Source organism: Myotis daubentonii, chromosome 3, assembly GCF_963259705.1.
Source record: "Myotis daubentonii chromosome 3, mMyoDau2.1, whole genome shotgun sequence".
Taxonomy (NCBI): domain Eukaryota; kingdom Metazoa; phylum Chordata; class Mammalia; order Chiroptera; family Vespertilionidae; genus Myotis; species Myotis daubentonii.
In genome coordinates, this window is record NC_081842.1 from 189,236,578 (window position 1) to 189,253,342 (window position 16,765).

The following is a 16,765-nucleotide window of genomic DNA, read 5'->3' on the forward strand; positions in this document are numbered from 1 at the left end:
TGTTTGAGGACACCTGGTTTATGGTAATGTGTTATGGCAGACCTAGGAAATAAATATAGATCCCAGACCACATGGCGATGGGTCTGGTGCCTACTCGCCAGACCTGGAAGCCAGGGGTCACAAGACTCCCCAGCTGTGTGACTGTGGCCTGGTCACTTCCCTTCTCTGGGCCTGATTGCTCTGCAGTATTTCAAGCACTTGAAACACCAATGTCCCTCCAACTCTGGCATTCTACAACTCTCAAGAAAAACCAGGAGCCAGGCAAGCAGGGCTATGTTGGGATTTTCAAATTTATTCCAACATGCTGTGTTTTTTTTTTAAAAAAAATATCCTCAGGCTGAACACTCAGCCAGAGCTGTAATAAAGGCAATTATTATACTTGTAAAAACTTCTCATTCACAGTACAGATGTAATTTACAACAAAGGTCACACACATCAATACTGAGCATTTTTTTCCTTTTGTACGTCAGACTCTGTGCTTTAGACCTGCATGGATTTTTCTTTTTTTTGTTGAGTTTTTTTTTTCTTTTGCACTGATATATACCATACCAACATTGCAAGATGCAAGTGTAGAAACTGGAGATTAAATAAAAGTACAGGCAAAACTACCCCATCCCAGTGTGGCCGCTGTACATATCTACAGTACGATTTTTGGAATGTATTGCCATTTAAGAACATAGGAACTCTCTACAGACAATTTCACAGACAGAATACACACACCTTTTAGGGGGAAAAAAAGGCAAGTATTTATCTTACAGAGAGTGTGTATCTTACATTTGCCTACGTTTCCTTTTTGTTTCTTTTCTTTTTTTTAACACTAAGTTTAGTAAAGTGATCATAAGTGCCGAAGCAGTTTTCTAACGGAAAGCGGACTGGATTCACGACACAGAAGCAAACCTGTGGAACGGGCCCCGGGGACTCCCTCCCCTTGGACAAGGCTGCAGATCGGCCCCCAAGGATGGGCCCAGGCAGGACGTCCACTAAAGAAGGATTTGTCAGAAGGAGGGACTGGAGAGCAACTCGGCTCAGATATATTGCTATTCCCCTTCCAAAGGCCCAGGTGGGAAGGGAGTTAGGGCACGAGGGAACTGGAATTGAATTCTCAGCCCTTTTCCCACACAGGGAGCCAGAGGGACTTGTGGGTCCGGAAGCTGGGGGTGCGGGAGGTGGGAGAGTGGGCAGTCCACCACCATCGGGCTCCAGGAGGGTCTCAGTGGGTGGGACCAGAGTGTCAGGGGCAGGTGGGGAACCTGGGGAAAGATGCCTCAGAGAGGAACAGGGTTAGTATCCAGAATGGCCTTGAGCTTGCTGAGGGTGAGGGGTGTCCTGAGGGTGGGCCTGGGAGCAAGGGTTGTCTCTGAAACCCCAGCAGGTTGCTCCTCTCCCATGCCAACCCCCAAGGACCAGAGCAGGCCTGTGCCAAGGAAGGGCCACCCCGCACATTTAACAGAGCACACAGTAGGCGTCCGTACCAACCAGCCAGTTCTGCTTTCTCCACCGCCTCCCTTCACCTGGGCAATAGTGTCACAGGTGAACAGTGGCTGGGAGCAGGGCCGGGGGCTGGGAACGGCACGGAGCAAGAGTCTTACCAAATGATGAAGGTGTGTGTGTGGGCAGGGCCCTGTGCTCAGGCAGTGGGAATAGAGTCAGGCAGAGAGGTTAGAGCTACGTCCAGTGACATCGGACCCTGACGGGTGGCATCGATTCTGCCCCTGAGCACCCGTGTGGGGCAGCAGCCCTTTGGCCAGATTCTGTTTGTGCTACTGTGTCCCTGTCATTGAGAGAGGGGCCTCTAGCGACTCCTGGTCTTCGTCCCCTCTACCTGTGCCTGTGTCCTGAGTGACCATGAGGACTCTCTCCTGCTGGCCACACCGTCCCTGCCTGCACTGTACCTCCCTGGAGGGAAACCTTGGTGGGTTGAGGACAGGAGGGATGATGACCAGGAGAGCTGGGCGTGCAGAGCGGGTGGAGGAGCGTGGCCAGCCCCAAGGTCAGGGGTGAGTCCTGCAGAGCGCCCAGTCTGCTGCTCTGTGGGTCTGGGGCTGGAAGATCGTGCCCAGGAAGGGTTCCAATCTGGGCTGAAGCAGTGCCCTCTATCCAGCTCCCAGGCCTCAGCATTTGACGTCTCTAGTCCTTGGGCAGCCCCAGGGATAGGACTGAAAGGCGAGGGTGGGGAAAGCCCTGGCCTGGGCTGTGGCTGAGTGGGGCCTGGGTTCCTTCCCACTTCCTGCCAGGACCTACCAGTGCCAATATGGTCAGAGCCCAGCTTGCTGGCTTCTCCCAGGGTGGATGGGAGTCCCGAACTCGGGGCCAGGCAGCCGAGAACTGCTCGCTCACCTACCCCCAGTCCCTTGGAGCCCAGCAGCCCCTAGGGAGACCCTTGCCCTCTGTTCCCCTTTTTGTCTTTGCTCTGAGTGAGGTCAAAGGAAAATGAACTAGTTGGTGTGGGTGGACCAGTGACTGGTTTGTCCACTCATTGGGGGGCAAGCAAGGAAGGGCCCTGAACCAGAGGAATAGGGATTATGGCTGAGTTTGGGGAGCGTGCAGAGGCGCCTTGACCCTCCCCAGCGCATGGCGTTCACCTAAATAGCCCGGGAGCCTCTATGGGGACAGGATTCCTACCGCCTCGCTGCGGACAGGGATGGCAGAGAGGGCCCCCAGCACCCGGCCTGGGGGCCATGTACTCTCTCCCCCTTGTAGAAACAAGGAAATAATTGTGGAGGGCTGGGGGACAAGTACCTCTCCCAGAGCAGGGTAAACACGTTAGAGTTCAAATTCCATATTTCAACCTGGAATTTAACTTCTGGTCATATTATTTTCCTTACAAAGCAGGTTTTTGTCCCAGCAGATGCAGGGTAGCTTCTGGAAGGGGGAGCTGGGGATGGGGATGGAGGCGCTGGCTAGAACCGATGGTTTTGGAGAAGAATTCAAACGACTTAGGACAATGGACCCCCTTCCCCACCCAGGTCAGGAGAACCTGGGGATCTGGGGGAAATATCAAACAGCAGCCTCTCTTTCTAGATGTTCATATATATAGCATTTTTCAAAAAAGGGATTTAAGCCAACCAACAGGACTGGGCAGTTCCCACTAGTCCTGGTTTGTGTACTTCCTGAGGGTAGTGGAGCCTGACAGTGTGTGTGTGTGTGTGTGTGTGTGTGTGTGTGTGTGTGTGTGTGCTGGTGGTGGTGGGAGTGGTGGTGGCGGGGAACCAGTCCTGCAAACTTCCAGTCCTCAGCGCAGTAAAGCCCAGCCAGGGAGAAAAAAGGCCCTTTGTATTCCAGGGACCAAATGTGAAAGGAAACCCAAGCCCCAGACTCTGGAATGGCAAGGCTCTGCACCTTGGATCTTGACCCCGAGGGGCTGGGCCCTGCACTCCAGCCTTGCCGGTACTTTCTAGAACAAGGAAGGCAGCCTGTGGCGCGGCCACAAGATCAAGGCCTAGGTCAGGTGCTGGGGGCCAGGAATGGATGGACGGAGCTCCTTTCCAGCCCAGGGCCTGGGGGCGGGGGTGGTCCCCTGGTCAGACCACATGGGCATCCGGGAGCCCTGGGGGAACCAGCCAGCTCCTTCCTACCTTCTGCCTGCGATTATTTTGTGTTGAAATCCTAGGACAGGAAAGTGGGTGTTTTCTGGGCTTGGCCGTGGACGCTGCTTGGGGTCTCCCTTCCCGTGTCTGTGCCCCCCTGCCTGGGGCCACTGGCTGGGGTAGGGTAAAGTGGAATAAATCGGATATACACATCTGTACATAGGAGTGCTTGCTTTTACATTTAATTATATATTTTTTAAAGTTTTTTCCCCTCCTTCAGTGCATCCCCTTTACCTCAGCAAATGGCTGCCTCTTGCCAGCCTTGGGGGTGGCTGCTGACCCCATCGGCGGTGGGTGAGGTCCCACCCATCCCCCCTTTCTCAAAAAAGCACAAAATATCCACAGCCTCAAACTCCGTGTGTTGTTTTTTTTATGTGTGTGTATGTTTTGTTTCTTTTCAAGCAACAAAAGGAATAGAAAAGGCACAGGTCACTGCATACGTGGGAAGATACAACCGATGGGGGCTGAGCGGGAGCTGCTTGGACACACGGACAGATCGGGGAGGGACCCAGGTGAGCAAGATGATTCGAGGAAGCTGCTGGAAGCGTCTGTTGCCCAACCGGAGGCCAGATGCTGAAGCCGTCGGAGAGAGGCTAAGTGCTCAGAGGACCCCTGTCCGCCGGCTGGTGCAGAGGTGCCCCGGGGCCCCCTCTTCCTGAGGGCTCCGGGGAGCCCTGACCGGTCCTGGGTTCCCCAGAGAGGTTCCGCCTCCGGGCTGGGAAGTGGGTGGAGGCCTCGGCCAGGCTGCCCACGGAGCCGCTGCAGTCCTGTGGCGAAGGGGCAGAGGCCGGGGGGTTGGCCAGCGTGTGCGGTGATTCCACGCGGGGGCTCCAGGACTCTGCCCGGCGGCCCTGGGGGGGCCGGGGCGAGGCCTCGGGTGGGGTGTGGGGGCTGTGCGTGGGCGCGGACTCTGCAGACACAGCCACGCGGGACTCCCAGTCTGGAGGTCTGCCCAGGCCTCCGCTCGTCCTCTCCGTCTCCTTGGGGCAGTCCCTGCCCTCCAGCTCCGAGGACAGTGTGAACTTGGAGACCTTAGCCACAGGGGACACGGAGGCTGAGGAGCTCTCAGTAGGACTCCAGCGGCCTCGCTCCTGGGCCTCCCGGGCTCCTGTCAGGTCGCTGCCACCCCAGGAGAAGCCACTGACCCAGGCCTTGGTGGGCCCTGGCAGCAGGGTGGGGTGGGCCCCGGGCCGGGCCTGCACCATCTGGATCCCACCGATGGGAATCAGGGGGCACGGGGCGCGGGCCAAGTGCTGTGAGTGCAGAGGGAGGTGGCTGAAGATGTTCTCTGTCCGGGCCGGCATGTGGCTGCGGAAGTCGTGGCGGGCAGAGAAGGGTCGGTAGGAGACCGGATGAGCAGGGCCAGGTGAGCAGGAGGGACTTCGGGACTCAGCCTTCTGCTAGGGGGAGAAAACAGAACAAGGTAAGGCCAGGTTACACGCTAGGCACATGGACCCTCCAAGGCCTAGAAGAGGAGGGGGCATGCCTGAGATCACAGAGCAGCCCCCGCTGAGCTGGGGCCTGAACCGTTCCAGCCCTGCCCACGACATGGCCTGCACTGGGCCCTCAGTCTGTCCCCAGACATACACTGACCAGGAGACGCTCAGGCCCTCGCCCGTCATGCCTCCGGCCAGCATGCTTGTCTGCAGGGGAAATGGGTGCTTGAAATGGGGTGCTACTGACCTCATGTGCTTGGCCCTTGCGCTTGGTTCTGCTGAACCTCCTGCTCCTAAAATGGTCTTAACCCAACTTTACCCTGGACAGGAGTTCCCACTTTAGGCTCTTGACCTTCACCCACCACCAGGAATTTTAACATGACCCCAAAATTAAAAACCAAGAGAAACTCCGACATTATGTTCCTCCAGAAGCGGGAATCTCTGAGGGATGGTGTTGATGCTGCTGGTGGTGGAGGGTGGTGTTGGGTCATGACAATATCGTGACAGAAAAGATGCTGGAAGGTAAAGGCAGGTTAACAAGGAAGGTGTTGTCAGTGCTGGGGATCACGGCAGCATTGGTGACAGTGACGGTGTACGATGGTGATGTGGTGATAGTAATAGTGTAGGATGGTGATGTGACAGTGACGGTGTAGGATGGTGATGTGACAGTGACGGTGTAGGATGGTGATGTGGTGATAGTAATAGTGTAGGATGGTGATGTGGTGATAGTAATAGTGTAGGATGGTGATGTGACAGTGACGGTGTAGGATGGTGATGTGACAGTGACGGTGTAGGATGGTGATAGTGATGGTGTAGGATGGTGATTTGGTGATAGTGACAGTGTAAGATAGTGATGTGGTGACAGTGATGGTGTAGGATGGTGATGTAGTGATAGTGATGGTGTAGGATGGTGAGGTGATGACAGTGACGGTGTAGGATAATAATGTGGTGACAGTGATGGTGTAGGATGGTGATGGTGGGGTAGGATGGTGATGGTGGTAACAGTGATGGTGTAGGATGGTGATGGTGGGGTAGGATGGTGATGGTGGTAACAGTGATGGTGTAGGGTGGTGATGGTGGTGGCAGTGACAGTGTAGGATGGTGATGGTGGGGTAGGTTGGTGATGGTGGTAACAGTGATGGTGTAGGATGGTGATGGTGGGGTAGGATGGTGATGGTGGTGGCAGGATTGGTGTAGGATGGAGGTGGTGGGGTAGGATGGTGATGGTGGGGTAGGATGGTGATGGTGGTAACAGTGACGGTGTAGGATGGTGATGGTGGGGTAGGATGGTGATGGTGGTAACAGTGATGGTGTAGGATGGTGATGGTGGGGTAGGATGGTGATGGTGAGGTAGGATGGTGATGGTGGTAACAGTGACGGTGTAGGATGGTGATGGTGGGGTAGGATGGTGATGGTGGTAACAGTGATGGTGTAGGGTGGTGATGGTGGGGTAGGATGGTGATGGTGGTGGCAGGATTGGTGTAGGATGGTGATGGTGGGGTAGGTTGGTGATGGTGGTAACAGTGATGGTGTAGGGTGGTGATGGTGGGGTAGGATGGTGATGGTGGTGGCAGGATTGGTGTAGGATGGTGATGGTGGGGTAGGTTGGTGATGGTGGTGGCAGGATTGGTGTAGGATGGTGATGGTGGGGTAGGATGGTGATGGTGGTAACAGTGACGGTGTAGGATGGTGATGGTGGGGTAGGATGGTGATGGTGGGGTAGGATGGTGATGGTGGTAACAGTGACGGTGTAGGATGGTGATGGTGGGGTAGGATGGTGATGGTGGTAACAGTGATGGTGTAGGGTGGTGATGGTGGTGGCAGTGACAGTGTAGGATGGTGATGGTGGGGTAGGATGGTGATGGTGGTAACAGTGATGGTGTAGGGTGGTGATGGTGGTGGCAGTGACAGTGTAGGATGGTGATGGTGGGGTAGGATGGTGATGGTGGTAACAGTGATGGTGTAGGATGGTGATGGTGGGGTAGGATGGTGATGGTGGTAACAGTGATGGTGTAGGATGGTGATGGTGGGGTAGGATGGTGATGGTGGTAACAGTGACGGTGTAGGATGGTGATGGTGGTGGCAGTGACAGTGTAGGATGGTGATGGTGGGGTAGGATGGTGATGGTGGTAACAGTGATGGTGTAGGGTGGTGATGGTGGGGTAGGATGGTGATGGTGGTGGCAGGATTGGTGTAGGATGGTGATGGTGGGGTAGGTTGGTGATGGTGGTAACAGTGATGGTGTAGGGTGGTGATGGTGGGGTAGGATGGTGATGGTGGTGGCAGGATTGGTGTAGGATGGTGATGGTGGGGTAGGTTGGTGATGGTGGTGGCAGGATTGGTGTAGGATGGTGATGGTGGGGTAGGATGGTGATGGTGGTAACAGTGACGGTGTAGGATGGTGATGGTGGGGTAGGATGGTGATGGTGGGGTAGGATGGTGATGGTGGTAACAGTGACGGTGTAGGATGGTGATGGTGGGGTAGGATGGTGATGGTGGTAACAGTGATGGTGTAGGGTGGTGATGGTGGTGGCAGTGACAGTGTAGGATGGTGATGGTGGGGTAGGATGGTGATGGTGGTAACAGTGATGGTGTAGGGTGGTGATGGTGGTGGCAGTGACAGTGTAGGATGGTGATGGTGGGGTAGGATGGTGATGGTGGTAACAGTGATGGTGTAGGATGGTGATGGTGGGGTAGGATGGTGATGGTGGTAACAGTGATGGTGTAGGATGGTGATGGTGGGGTAGGATGGTGATGGTGGTAACAGTGACGGTGTAGGATGGTGATGGTGGTGGCAGTGACAGTGTAGGATGGTGATGGTGGGGTAGGATGGTGATGGTGGTAACAGTGATGGTGTAGGATGGTGATGGTGGGGTAGGATGGTGATGGTGGGGTAGGATGGTGATGGTGGGGTAGGATGGTGATGGTGGTAACAGTGACGGTGTAGGATGGTGATGGTGGTGGCAGTGATGGTGTAGGATGGTGATGGTGGTGGCAGAGATGGATGGTGGTGACAACAGTGGTGAATGTGCTGACGATGATGTGAAACACTGACCAGGCTGACGTGGTAATGGTGTGCTGCAATGTAATGATGCTGAGACGGTGGGCGATGGTGTCAGTGACGGTGCTGAGGGTGAGACAGGGCTGGTGCTGGCTGTGATATCTGAGGTGCTGGTGACAGTGATGCTGGAGATGTGATGACTTTGGTTAAGCTCTGCCATCTGCTCAAAGAACACGGCGATGGGGATGGGGAGGGCGGGAGGAAAATGGCACAAGGCCAGTTCCAAAGCCTGTGCTCTGCTGTTTCTGAGGCTTCATCACTGGCTTCAGGCACCGCACGGGGCCCGGCACAGAAGGTGCCCCACAAACGTTTGCTAAGTTACCGGTGACCATGGAGCTGGCAGAGCTATTTAGCTCTAGGGCTGGTGCCTCAGGGAGGCGCGAACTTGCAGCCCCCACCCATCAAGGAGGAGCGGCCCAGCCACTCGGGGCAGGAACTCACCCATGTGGAGGCGCAGGGCGCGGGGCTTCTGCCGAGAGGCTTGTGAGGTAGAGGCGCGGGCCTGTAGAGAGCCCACGGGGCCAGCCCCGAGCTTGGGCCGCACTCAGCCGCTGAGGGGCTGTTCGGCCCAGCCAAGGCCCACTTCCCTGGCAGCACTGACCGTGGTGGTGACTCGGCCTGGCTTGGTGACCGGCTCCTGGTGGGCGAGTCTCTGGGGGTTCCTGGGTCTTTGGCACCCTCTTGTTCGGGGGGCAGATGCACTCGGGGGGGCAGTTCCCTTCCCAGGGGGCGGAGGGTGAGAGGAGACAGCTCAAGTCTTGGAGACCCACAAGGGAGAGGGCCGATCTGGGAGCCAGGCGGGCGCAGGGCCGAGGCCTGTGGCTCTCGGGCAGGTGAATGTCGCTGGGGAGAGTCGCTTTTGGTTAGTGGGTGTTTGTGGGCAAGTGGTGAGCGGCTGCCTGCTTCCTTGCTGGGGGACCACGGCCTTCTCGGGGACAAGGCCTTGGAGCTCAGGGCTGAGCTGGTGTCCTTCTCCACGGGGCCCGGAAGGGCTGGCCCCAGCCGAGGGAGGCACAGGATGCTTTGGCTGGACCTGGAGCAACTGCCTGCTTCTGAGCCTGAGCCGCCCCACGTGGTCTGGTTGCCAGAGGTGGCATCTGGGGGCTGTGGGCCCTGAATGGGTGAGGAGTCTGCTGGCAGCGTGGCCGGCGGGCAGGGCAGGGGTGCCTCCGGGGATGGTCCTGACGGCTCATCCTGGCTCTCATCCTCATCCTCATCCTCGTCTTCATCCAGGTCTGAGTCTGAGTCTGAGTCCTCCAGGTCTGAAAACTGGTGCTCCGCCACGGCCTCTGAGCCCTCTCGCCCTTCCGAGTCCTGGAGCGGGTCGTCACTGGTTCCTGCGGGTGAACACAGGAGACCCGGTCACAGCTGGTCACAGCTGGGCCTCTCTGAGCCCCAGCGTCCTCGTCAGAAAACTGAGCCTGAGAGTCATGGCAATGGCATAAGGTCACTGAGACGATGAGGACTTGACAAACACGGGCACACTTTGTAAATAATCAATGAACAAAATTACCTCGTATCTACCTTGTGCCAGGTCCAGTTCTAAGGGCTTCATGTGCACTAATTCATTTAGTTCCCAATAATCCTGTGAGGTCAGCACTGTGCTCATCTTCATGTTACAGATGAGGAGACCGAGGTAAGGGAGATTAAGTAACTTGCCCAAGTGAGGTACATAGTAGGGCTGGGGCTGAACCACAGCAAATGCGACAGCCCTCTTTTTGTTGTTTTGATTTCTTCATTAGTATTTCAAAGGCTCCACTATGAGCAAGTTAAGTCACCTTGCCGTGCCTCAGTCTCCCCTTTTGTCAAATGAGTGTGATAGTCTCACCTCACGGGGTTTATTTATTTATTTATTTATTTATTTATTTATGTTTTTATTGATTTCAGAGAGGAAGGGAGAGGGAGAAAAAGAAACATCAATGATGAGAATCATTGATTGACTGCCTCCTGCATGCCCCCTACTAGGGATCAAGCCTGCAACCCCGGTGCATGCCCTTGACCGGAACAGAACCTGGGATCCCTCAGTCCGCAGGCAGATGCTCTATCCACTGACCCAAACCAACTAGGGCACCTCAGAGGGTTTGACAGTAAACACACCACCTAACACATAGTGAGGACTCAAATAATTATGGTCCCTCTTAATACAGTTAAGAAGAAATCGATGATTCTGGGACACAGCAGCCATGCTGCCCAGTCCAGCAGCATGGAGCCCAATGTGGAACCACTTAAATTTTCAAGGGGGGGGGGGCAATTCGAGAATGAATTATTAATAGTGAAAATTTTGCATTTCTTATGGTTCTAGGGGCCTCATATACAGTGTATAAATATATATTGTGATATATTTATGCATATCAATTCTCTATTATATGTTTTGAAACTTTATTTGCTATTTTTTCATATCACTTCATATTATTATTATTATTATTTTAATATATTTTATTGATTTTTTTACAGAGAGGAAGGGAGAGGGATAGAGAGTTAGAAACATCGATGAGAGAGAAACATTGATCGGCTGCCTCCTGCACACTCCCCATTGAGGATGTGCCTGCAACCAAGGTACATGCCCTTGACCAGAATCGAACTTGGGACCCTTCAGTCCACAGGCCGATGCTCTATCCACTGAGCCAAACTAGTCAGGGCTATTATCATTTTTATTTTTAAATATATTTTATTGATTTTTTACAGAGAGGAAGGGAGAGGGATAGTTAGAAACATCAATGAGAGAGAAACATTGATCAGCTGCCTCCTGCACACCCCCTACTGAGGATGTGCCCGCAACCCAGGTACATGCCCTTGACTGGAATCGAACCTGGGACCCTTCAGTCCGCAGGCTGATGTTCTATCCACTGAGCCAAACCGGTTAGGGCTATTATTATTATTTTTAACAATTTCTTAGTGATTTCTTCCTCAGTATTTCAGTTGTCCTTTTGTTCTTTTGTTTTTCTCTCTCATGGATGCCATGTTCTTTGGAAGCTTGTTTAGACCAAGTTAATGGCCTTTTAGGCTTCCTCCACATGAATAGGAGTTCACTTTTTGACTAAAAAGAATTTTATGTCACAGAGGGAGCATCAGGATTTTAGAGATACTTAGGTGGGACATGGCCAAAAAAAGGCTGGGAACCACTAGTCTAAACACACACCTGCCACCATGGCTGGGCTGCTGCTGGTGGTGCAGTGCCATTGGGCAGGTGCAGGCCCAGCCTCGGGGTGGGGGTGGGGGTTGGGGGTGGGGTGGGGTTGGCTAAACTGGCCTCGGGCTGCAGAGCCGGGTGCAGGTGGGGGAGCATTCTAGCAGCTCCTGTCCAGAGGACCTGCTATCCTTGCAGAAACCTGAGCTGCTCCCAGAGGGGGTGGGGGAGAGTGGAGTTCTGAAACATCAGCCTCCTGGTCTGACTTCTGGCCGGGCAGCCCGAACCAGCTGATTCACCTCTAACACGACACAGTCTCATTTGGGCATCCCTGACATGGGCAGCAATCAGGACTCTAGGGAGAGCTCCACTAACATCTGGCCCAGCTGGCAGGCTCCTGAGGGTTTGGGTCCTGCTCACCCATCTCCAGGCTCATTGCCAGTCCCACTACCTCACTCAGACATACCAGCACCCATTCCACTACGGACCAAGAGAACTGGACACACAAGCTGACCCAGGCCACCGGTGCAGCCAGGCTTCTGAACCCTGCCATGCCAAGATGCCCAGCATTCATGCTTCCAAATAGCTAATACACAGCAATAAGATGCACGAAATGGAAGACAGTGGCATCCAGGAAGATGTAGGTAAAAGACCAGGGGGTGGGGCTGGGGCTGGGGCTGGCAGGTGAAGGGCAGGCCCAGGAGTCAAGGAACTAGGTCGCCTGGCAGCTGGGAGCTGAAGATGAGAGAAGGGGAGGAACCTGGATATAGAAGGGAAGGGGTGTGGAAGGGAGCAGGGATATGGAAGGGAGCAGGGATGTGGAAGGGAGAGGCTACAGAGGGAAGCAAGGAGGTGGAAGGGAGGAGCTGTGGAAGGAAGCAGGGATGTGGAAGGGAGGAGCTGTGAAGGAAGCAGGGATGTGGAAGGGAGGAGCTGTGAAGGGAGCAGGGATGTGGAAGGGAGGAGCTGTGAAGGAAGCAGGGATGTGGAAGGGAGGAGCTGTGAAGGAAGCAGGGATGTGGAAGGGAGGAGCTGTGAAAGGAGCAGGGATGTGGAAGGGAGGGGCTGTGAAGGAAGCAGGGATGTGGAAGGGAGGAGCTGTGAAGGAAGCAGGGATGTGGAAGGGAGGAGCTGTGAAGGGAGCAGGGATGTGGAAGGGAGGAGCTGTGAAAGGAGCAGGGATGTGGAAGGGAGGGGCTGTGAAGGGAGCAGGGATGTGGAAGGGAGGGGCTGTGAAGGAAGCAGGGATGTGGAAGGGAGGGGCTGTGAAGGGAGCAGGGATGTGGAAGGGAGGGGCTGTGAAGGAAGCAGGGATGTGGAAGGGAGGAGCTGTGAAGGGAGCAGGGATGTGGAAGGGAGAGGCTACAGAGGGAAGCAAGGAGGTGGAAGGGAGGAGCTGTGGAAGGGAGCAGGGATGTGGAAGGGAGGAGCTGTGAAGGAAGCAGGGATGTGGAAGGGAGGAGCTGTGAAGGAAGCAGGGATGTGGAAGGGAGAAGCTGTGAAGGAAGCAGGGATGTGGAAGGGAGGAGCTGTGAAAGGAGCAGGGATGTGGAAGGGAGGGGCTGTGAAGGGAGCAGGGATGTGGAAGGGAGGGGCTGTGAAGGGAGCAGGGATGTGGAAGGGAGGGGCTGTGAAGGGAACAGGGATGTGGAAGGGAGGGGCTGTGGAAGGAAGCAGGGATGTGGAAGGGAGGGGCTGTGAAGGAAGCAGGGATGTGGAAGGGAGGAGCTGTGAAGGGAGCAGGGATGTGGAAGGGAGGGGCTGTGAAGGGAGCAGGGATGTGGAAGGGAGGAGCTGTGAAAGGAGCAGGGATGTGGAAGGGAGGGGCTGTGAAGGGAGCAGGGATGTGGAAGGGAGGGGCTGTGAAGGGAGCAGGGATGTGGAAGGGAGGGGCTGTGAAGGAAGCAGGGATGTGGAAGGGAGGGGCTGTGAAGGAAGCAGGGATGTGGAAGGGAGGGGCTGTGAAGGGAGCAGGGATGTGGAAGGGAGAGGCTACAGAGGGAAGCAAGGAGGTGGAAGGGAGGAGCTGTGGAAGGGAGCAGGGATGTGGAAGGGAGGAGCTGTGAAGGAAGCAGGGATGTGGAAGGGAGGAGCTGTGAAGGAAGCAGGGATGTGGAAGGGAGGAGCTGTGAAGGAAGCAGGGATGTGGAAGGGAGGAGCTGTGAAGGGAGCAGGGATGTGGAAGGGAGGAGCTGTGAAGGAAGCAGGGATGTGGAAGGGAGGAGCTGTGAAGGGAGCAGGGATGTGGAAGGGAGAGGCTACAGAGGGAAGCAAGGAGGTGGAAGGGAGGAGCTGTGGAAGGGAGCAGGGATGTGGAAGGGAGGAGCTGTGAAGGAAGCAGGGATGTGGAAGGGAGGAGCTGTGAAGGAAGCAGGGATGTGGAAGGGAGGAGCTGTGAAGGGAGCAGGGATGTGGAAGGGAGGGGCTGTGGAAGGAAGCAGGAATATGGAAGGGAGGGGGATGCAAAATATCCTTCGAAGTTTTGCCCCAGGCCAATCTTTAGTGGAGGCAGGCTTCAGACCCAGAAGTTCCTGGGCAGGGCCTCCCCCTCATTTACATATGGGGAAATACAGGCCTAGAGGGGGGCAAGAGGGGCTTCCCAGGATCACCCAAGGGGTAGTGGCCAAGTCAGCACTAAGGTTTATGACTCTTGCGTATTATACTGCCAGTTCAAAAATGATTTTATGCATCGAGCAGCAGCAAATGGTCTGGGTTTGAATCTCAGCCCCCCCTCCTCCTTGCTGTGTGATGTTGGATCATTCACTTTCTCTCTGTGTTCAGTTTTCTCATCTGTAAAGTGGGGGTAAGAATAATTAAAGCCACCACATGACGCTTACAACACATAGTAAGTTCCTAATAAATCTCAGCGATTATCTCAGGTAGCCAGGACCTCAGCAGACAGCCAGCTCTGCGAGCACCTCCCAGCTGAGGTCAGAGGGAGAGTCCGGACAGGGTCCTCTGATCCCCAGCAGGGAAGCTCCTAAGACCCTCTCTAAGCAAGAGGAGGCTGAGGCTCAGAGCAGGCTGGCGGCCTGCCCTGGACAGCTGTTGCAGGGTGATGGAAGCCAAGGGTCCTCTGCCCAGGGCAGGGTTCGGCAGGCCCGCACATCTGGGCTCCTGCAGGGCTCAATGGCATGCTCCTATCCTGGGGGCCCACTCCTAGCGCCCCTCAGGGAGCTACGGGTCACTGAATGAAGTGCGCTCACGGGCTTTGGCCACGCGGTGGCGCTGGTGCTCAACCTCGCCGCTACCAGGGTCGGAGCTGCGCTGGCCCAGCCACCGGGAGGCAGTGGTTCCTAGGTGTGCTGATCGCCACTCAGTGTCTAACAGACATGCTCCTCCCAGAATCTTCCTCATCTTGGGAAGTAGCAACTCCATCCTTCCAGTGTCTTAGGTTACAAACCTCGGACTCACCCTTGGCTCCTTTTCCCCCAATCCCCCACACCTCTCACCTCCAACGTGTTAGCAAAATCTGTTGACTTACCTGCAGAATGCACGCGGAATCCCACCACCTCTCCCCACCTCCACCCAGCCCACCCTGTCCCAGCCTACGTGTGCTCAGCCGCGCCCCCTACCAGCCGTCCCCTGCACACAGCCAGTCACAGAAAGTCAGAGGACATCACTTCCTCACCTCACCGAATAGCCAAGTCTGTCCCTTGACCTTCACTACCCCAGCTCTTTCTGACCTCATCACCCCCAACTCTAGTCCTCAGGGGCTCTGCACCTGCTGATCCCTTTGCAGGGAGAGCCCTTCCCAGACGCCGCATGGCTTCACACCAGCCTAACAGGCCCCCTCCCCACACTTCCCAGCCCCTCACTTAACAGTTTTTGCTTCATACTCATTGGCCCTGCCCAACACACATGTTCCTTGCCAGCCCCCCTCCTTCTTCAAGGATGCAAGCTTGTGAGGACAGGAACTATGCTCTATTCACTGCAGAACCTCCAGCACCTAGAAGAGGGCCTGGAACGGGGCTGGTGCTCGGATATTATTTCCGTAAGGAATGCATTGATTTCATCCTCAGATAAGGTGGGCACAGCCATCCTTTGGCCTCACTGGGAAAATGAGGTTGGGAGAGAGGCAGGGACCAGCCCAGGGTCCTGCAGTTGACCCCCGGTGTAGTGCCAGTCATAACCTCTTGATTCCCACCCAGGGAGGGCTCAGGCTCCCCCAGCCCATCAGGCATTGGGCTGGTGTAGAGCCAACATTTATTTGTGATCTTGGGCATGCCTTTTACCTGTCTGAGCTTTCCTTTCCTCAACCTAAAATAGGCCACACAAGTTTCCACCACTAGTCACGAGGACTCAGTGAGACAACTGTAAATGGCCTGATATACATTCTTGGTAAGTAATGATAACCCCATTCCTCGTTTTGGGGGAACAGCCCTACGTTCATTGCGTTCTATTCAATAAAGATGATATATTTCACCCAAAAGAAAATATGATCTAATGCATTTGTAAGACTGCAAACACATCCCCAGATCAGAAAAACAAAAGCAACAAAAGCAGAAACACACACACACACACACACACACACACACACACACACACACACACAGCCTGTCCACCTGCCGAAGCCCCTGTGGCCTCCTCCTTGGTTGCTGAGGCTGGGCAGGGTCCCGCCTGACCCACTGCCTTAGATTCACCTTCTCCGCTGCCATGTCTCCTCAGAAACTGGTTCTGATACAATGCCTCTTGCTGAGGAAGGACTACCACCGGATGTGGAGCTGGCATGTGGGATGGGAGGGGAGCGGCAGGTTTGGCTTTGGCTCTCTTGAAGACTCCAGCTCTAAAAGGCCCCAGGGGCCAGTCCCCTGTCCACAGTGTGTAGGTGTGAGTGTGGGCATCAGCGTGGAGGAGAGCGTACCTCATAGTGGCAAGGTGAGGATTTGCTAGGATACTTTGCTGCTATAATGGCATATGTTTAGAACAGACCTGACATGCAGTGGGTGCTGTCAATGTTGACTGGGATTACTCATTGTATTAATTTACTCAACACACATTTACTGAGCACCCTCAAGCGCAAGACACTCCCCCTGCGTGGTAGATTGTAACACACAATAGTTACAGCTCCACAGCACGGACTCTCAGTGTATGGGAGGGAGGCGGTTATTCTGTGAATTTAACCCCTGTCTCCCAATAGTTGGGAAAATTGGAAGAGAGGGAGGGGAGGCAGAGGTGGGGGTCGGAAAAAAGGAGGACAGAAAGGAAGGGGATGGGGATGGTGAGGGGGACAGGAAGAGGAGCAGGCAGAGGGGGAGATGGAGAGGAGGGAAAGGCAAGTTGGCAATTTGTTACCTTCTTCGGCTTCCAGCTCCTCCAGCACCCCCGTCTCTTGGCACTTTTTGCTGTGGGCCTTCGACTTCATGTGCTTAGTCAGATTCCCTGGAAAGGAATGAGAACAGACTGAGGCTTGGTTGGAGGGCAGGGGCCAGGGAAGTCCCAGGGCACGCAGAGGCAGCCCCTGGCTGGCAGGCCATGGCTCACAGACTGGCTGTGACCCTACGAGCTTCAGGGGCTGGGCAGGGGCCTGTACTCAAGCTGGAAGTGCAGCCTC

General features: G+C 55.1%; 1 protein-coding gene across 5 annotated transcripts in view; it reads right to left on the reverse strand.

Moving 5' to 3' along the window:
- Positions 1-3,747: 3,747 nt before the first annotated feature.
- HIVEP3 (HIVEP zinc finger 3) overlaps positions 3,748-16,765 on the reverse strand; it is a 418,754-nt gene continuing 405,736 nt past the window's right edge. For 4 of the 5 annotated variants that reach the window (XM_059689780.1, XM_059689782.1, XM_059689779.1 and 1 more), the window contains 3 exons: positions 16,507-16,593; positions 8,526-9,421; positions 3,748-4,987 (listed from right to left, as the gene is read on the reverse strand). In XM_059689780.1, the coding sequence (XP_059545763.1) occupies positions 4,181-4,987; positions 8,526-9,421; positions 16,507-16,593 (1,790 nt within the window). In that variant the 3' untranslated portion in view covers positions 3,748-4,180. The remainder of the gene's footprint in view (positions 4,988-8,525; positions 9,422-16,506; positions 16,594-16,765) is intronic. The other variant, XM_059689783.1, reaches the window with a different exon arrangement.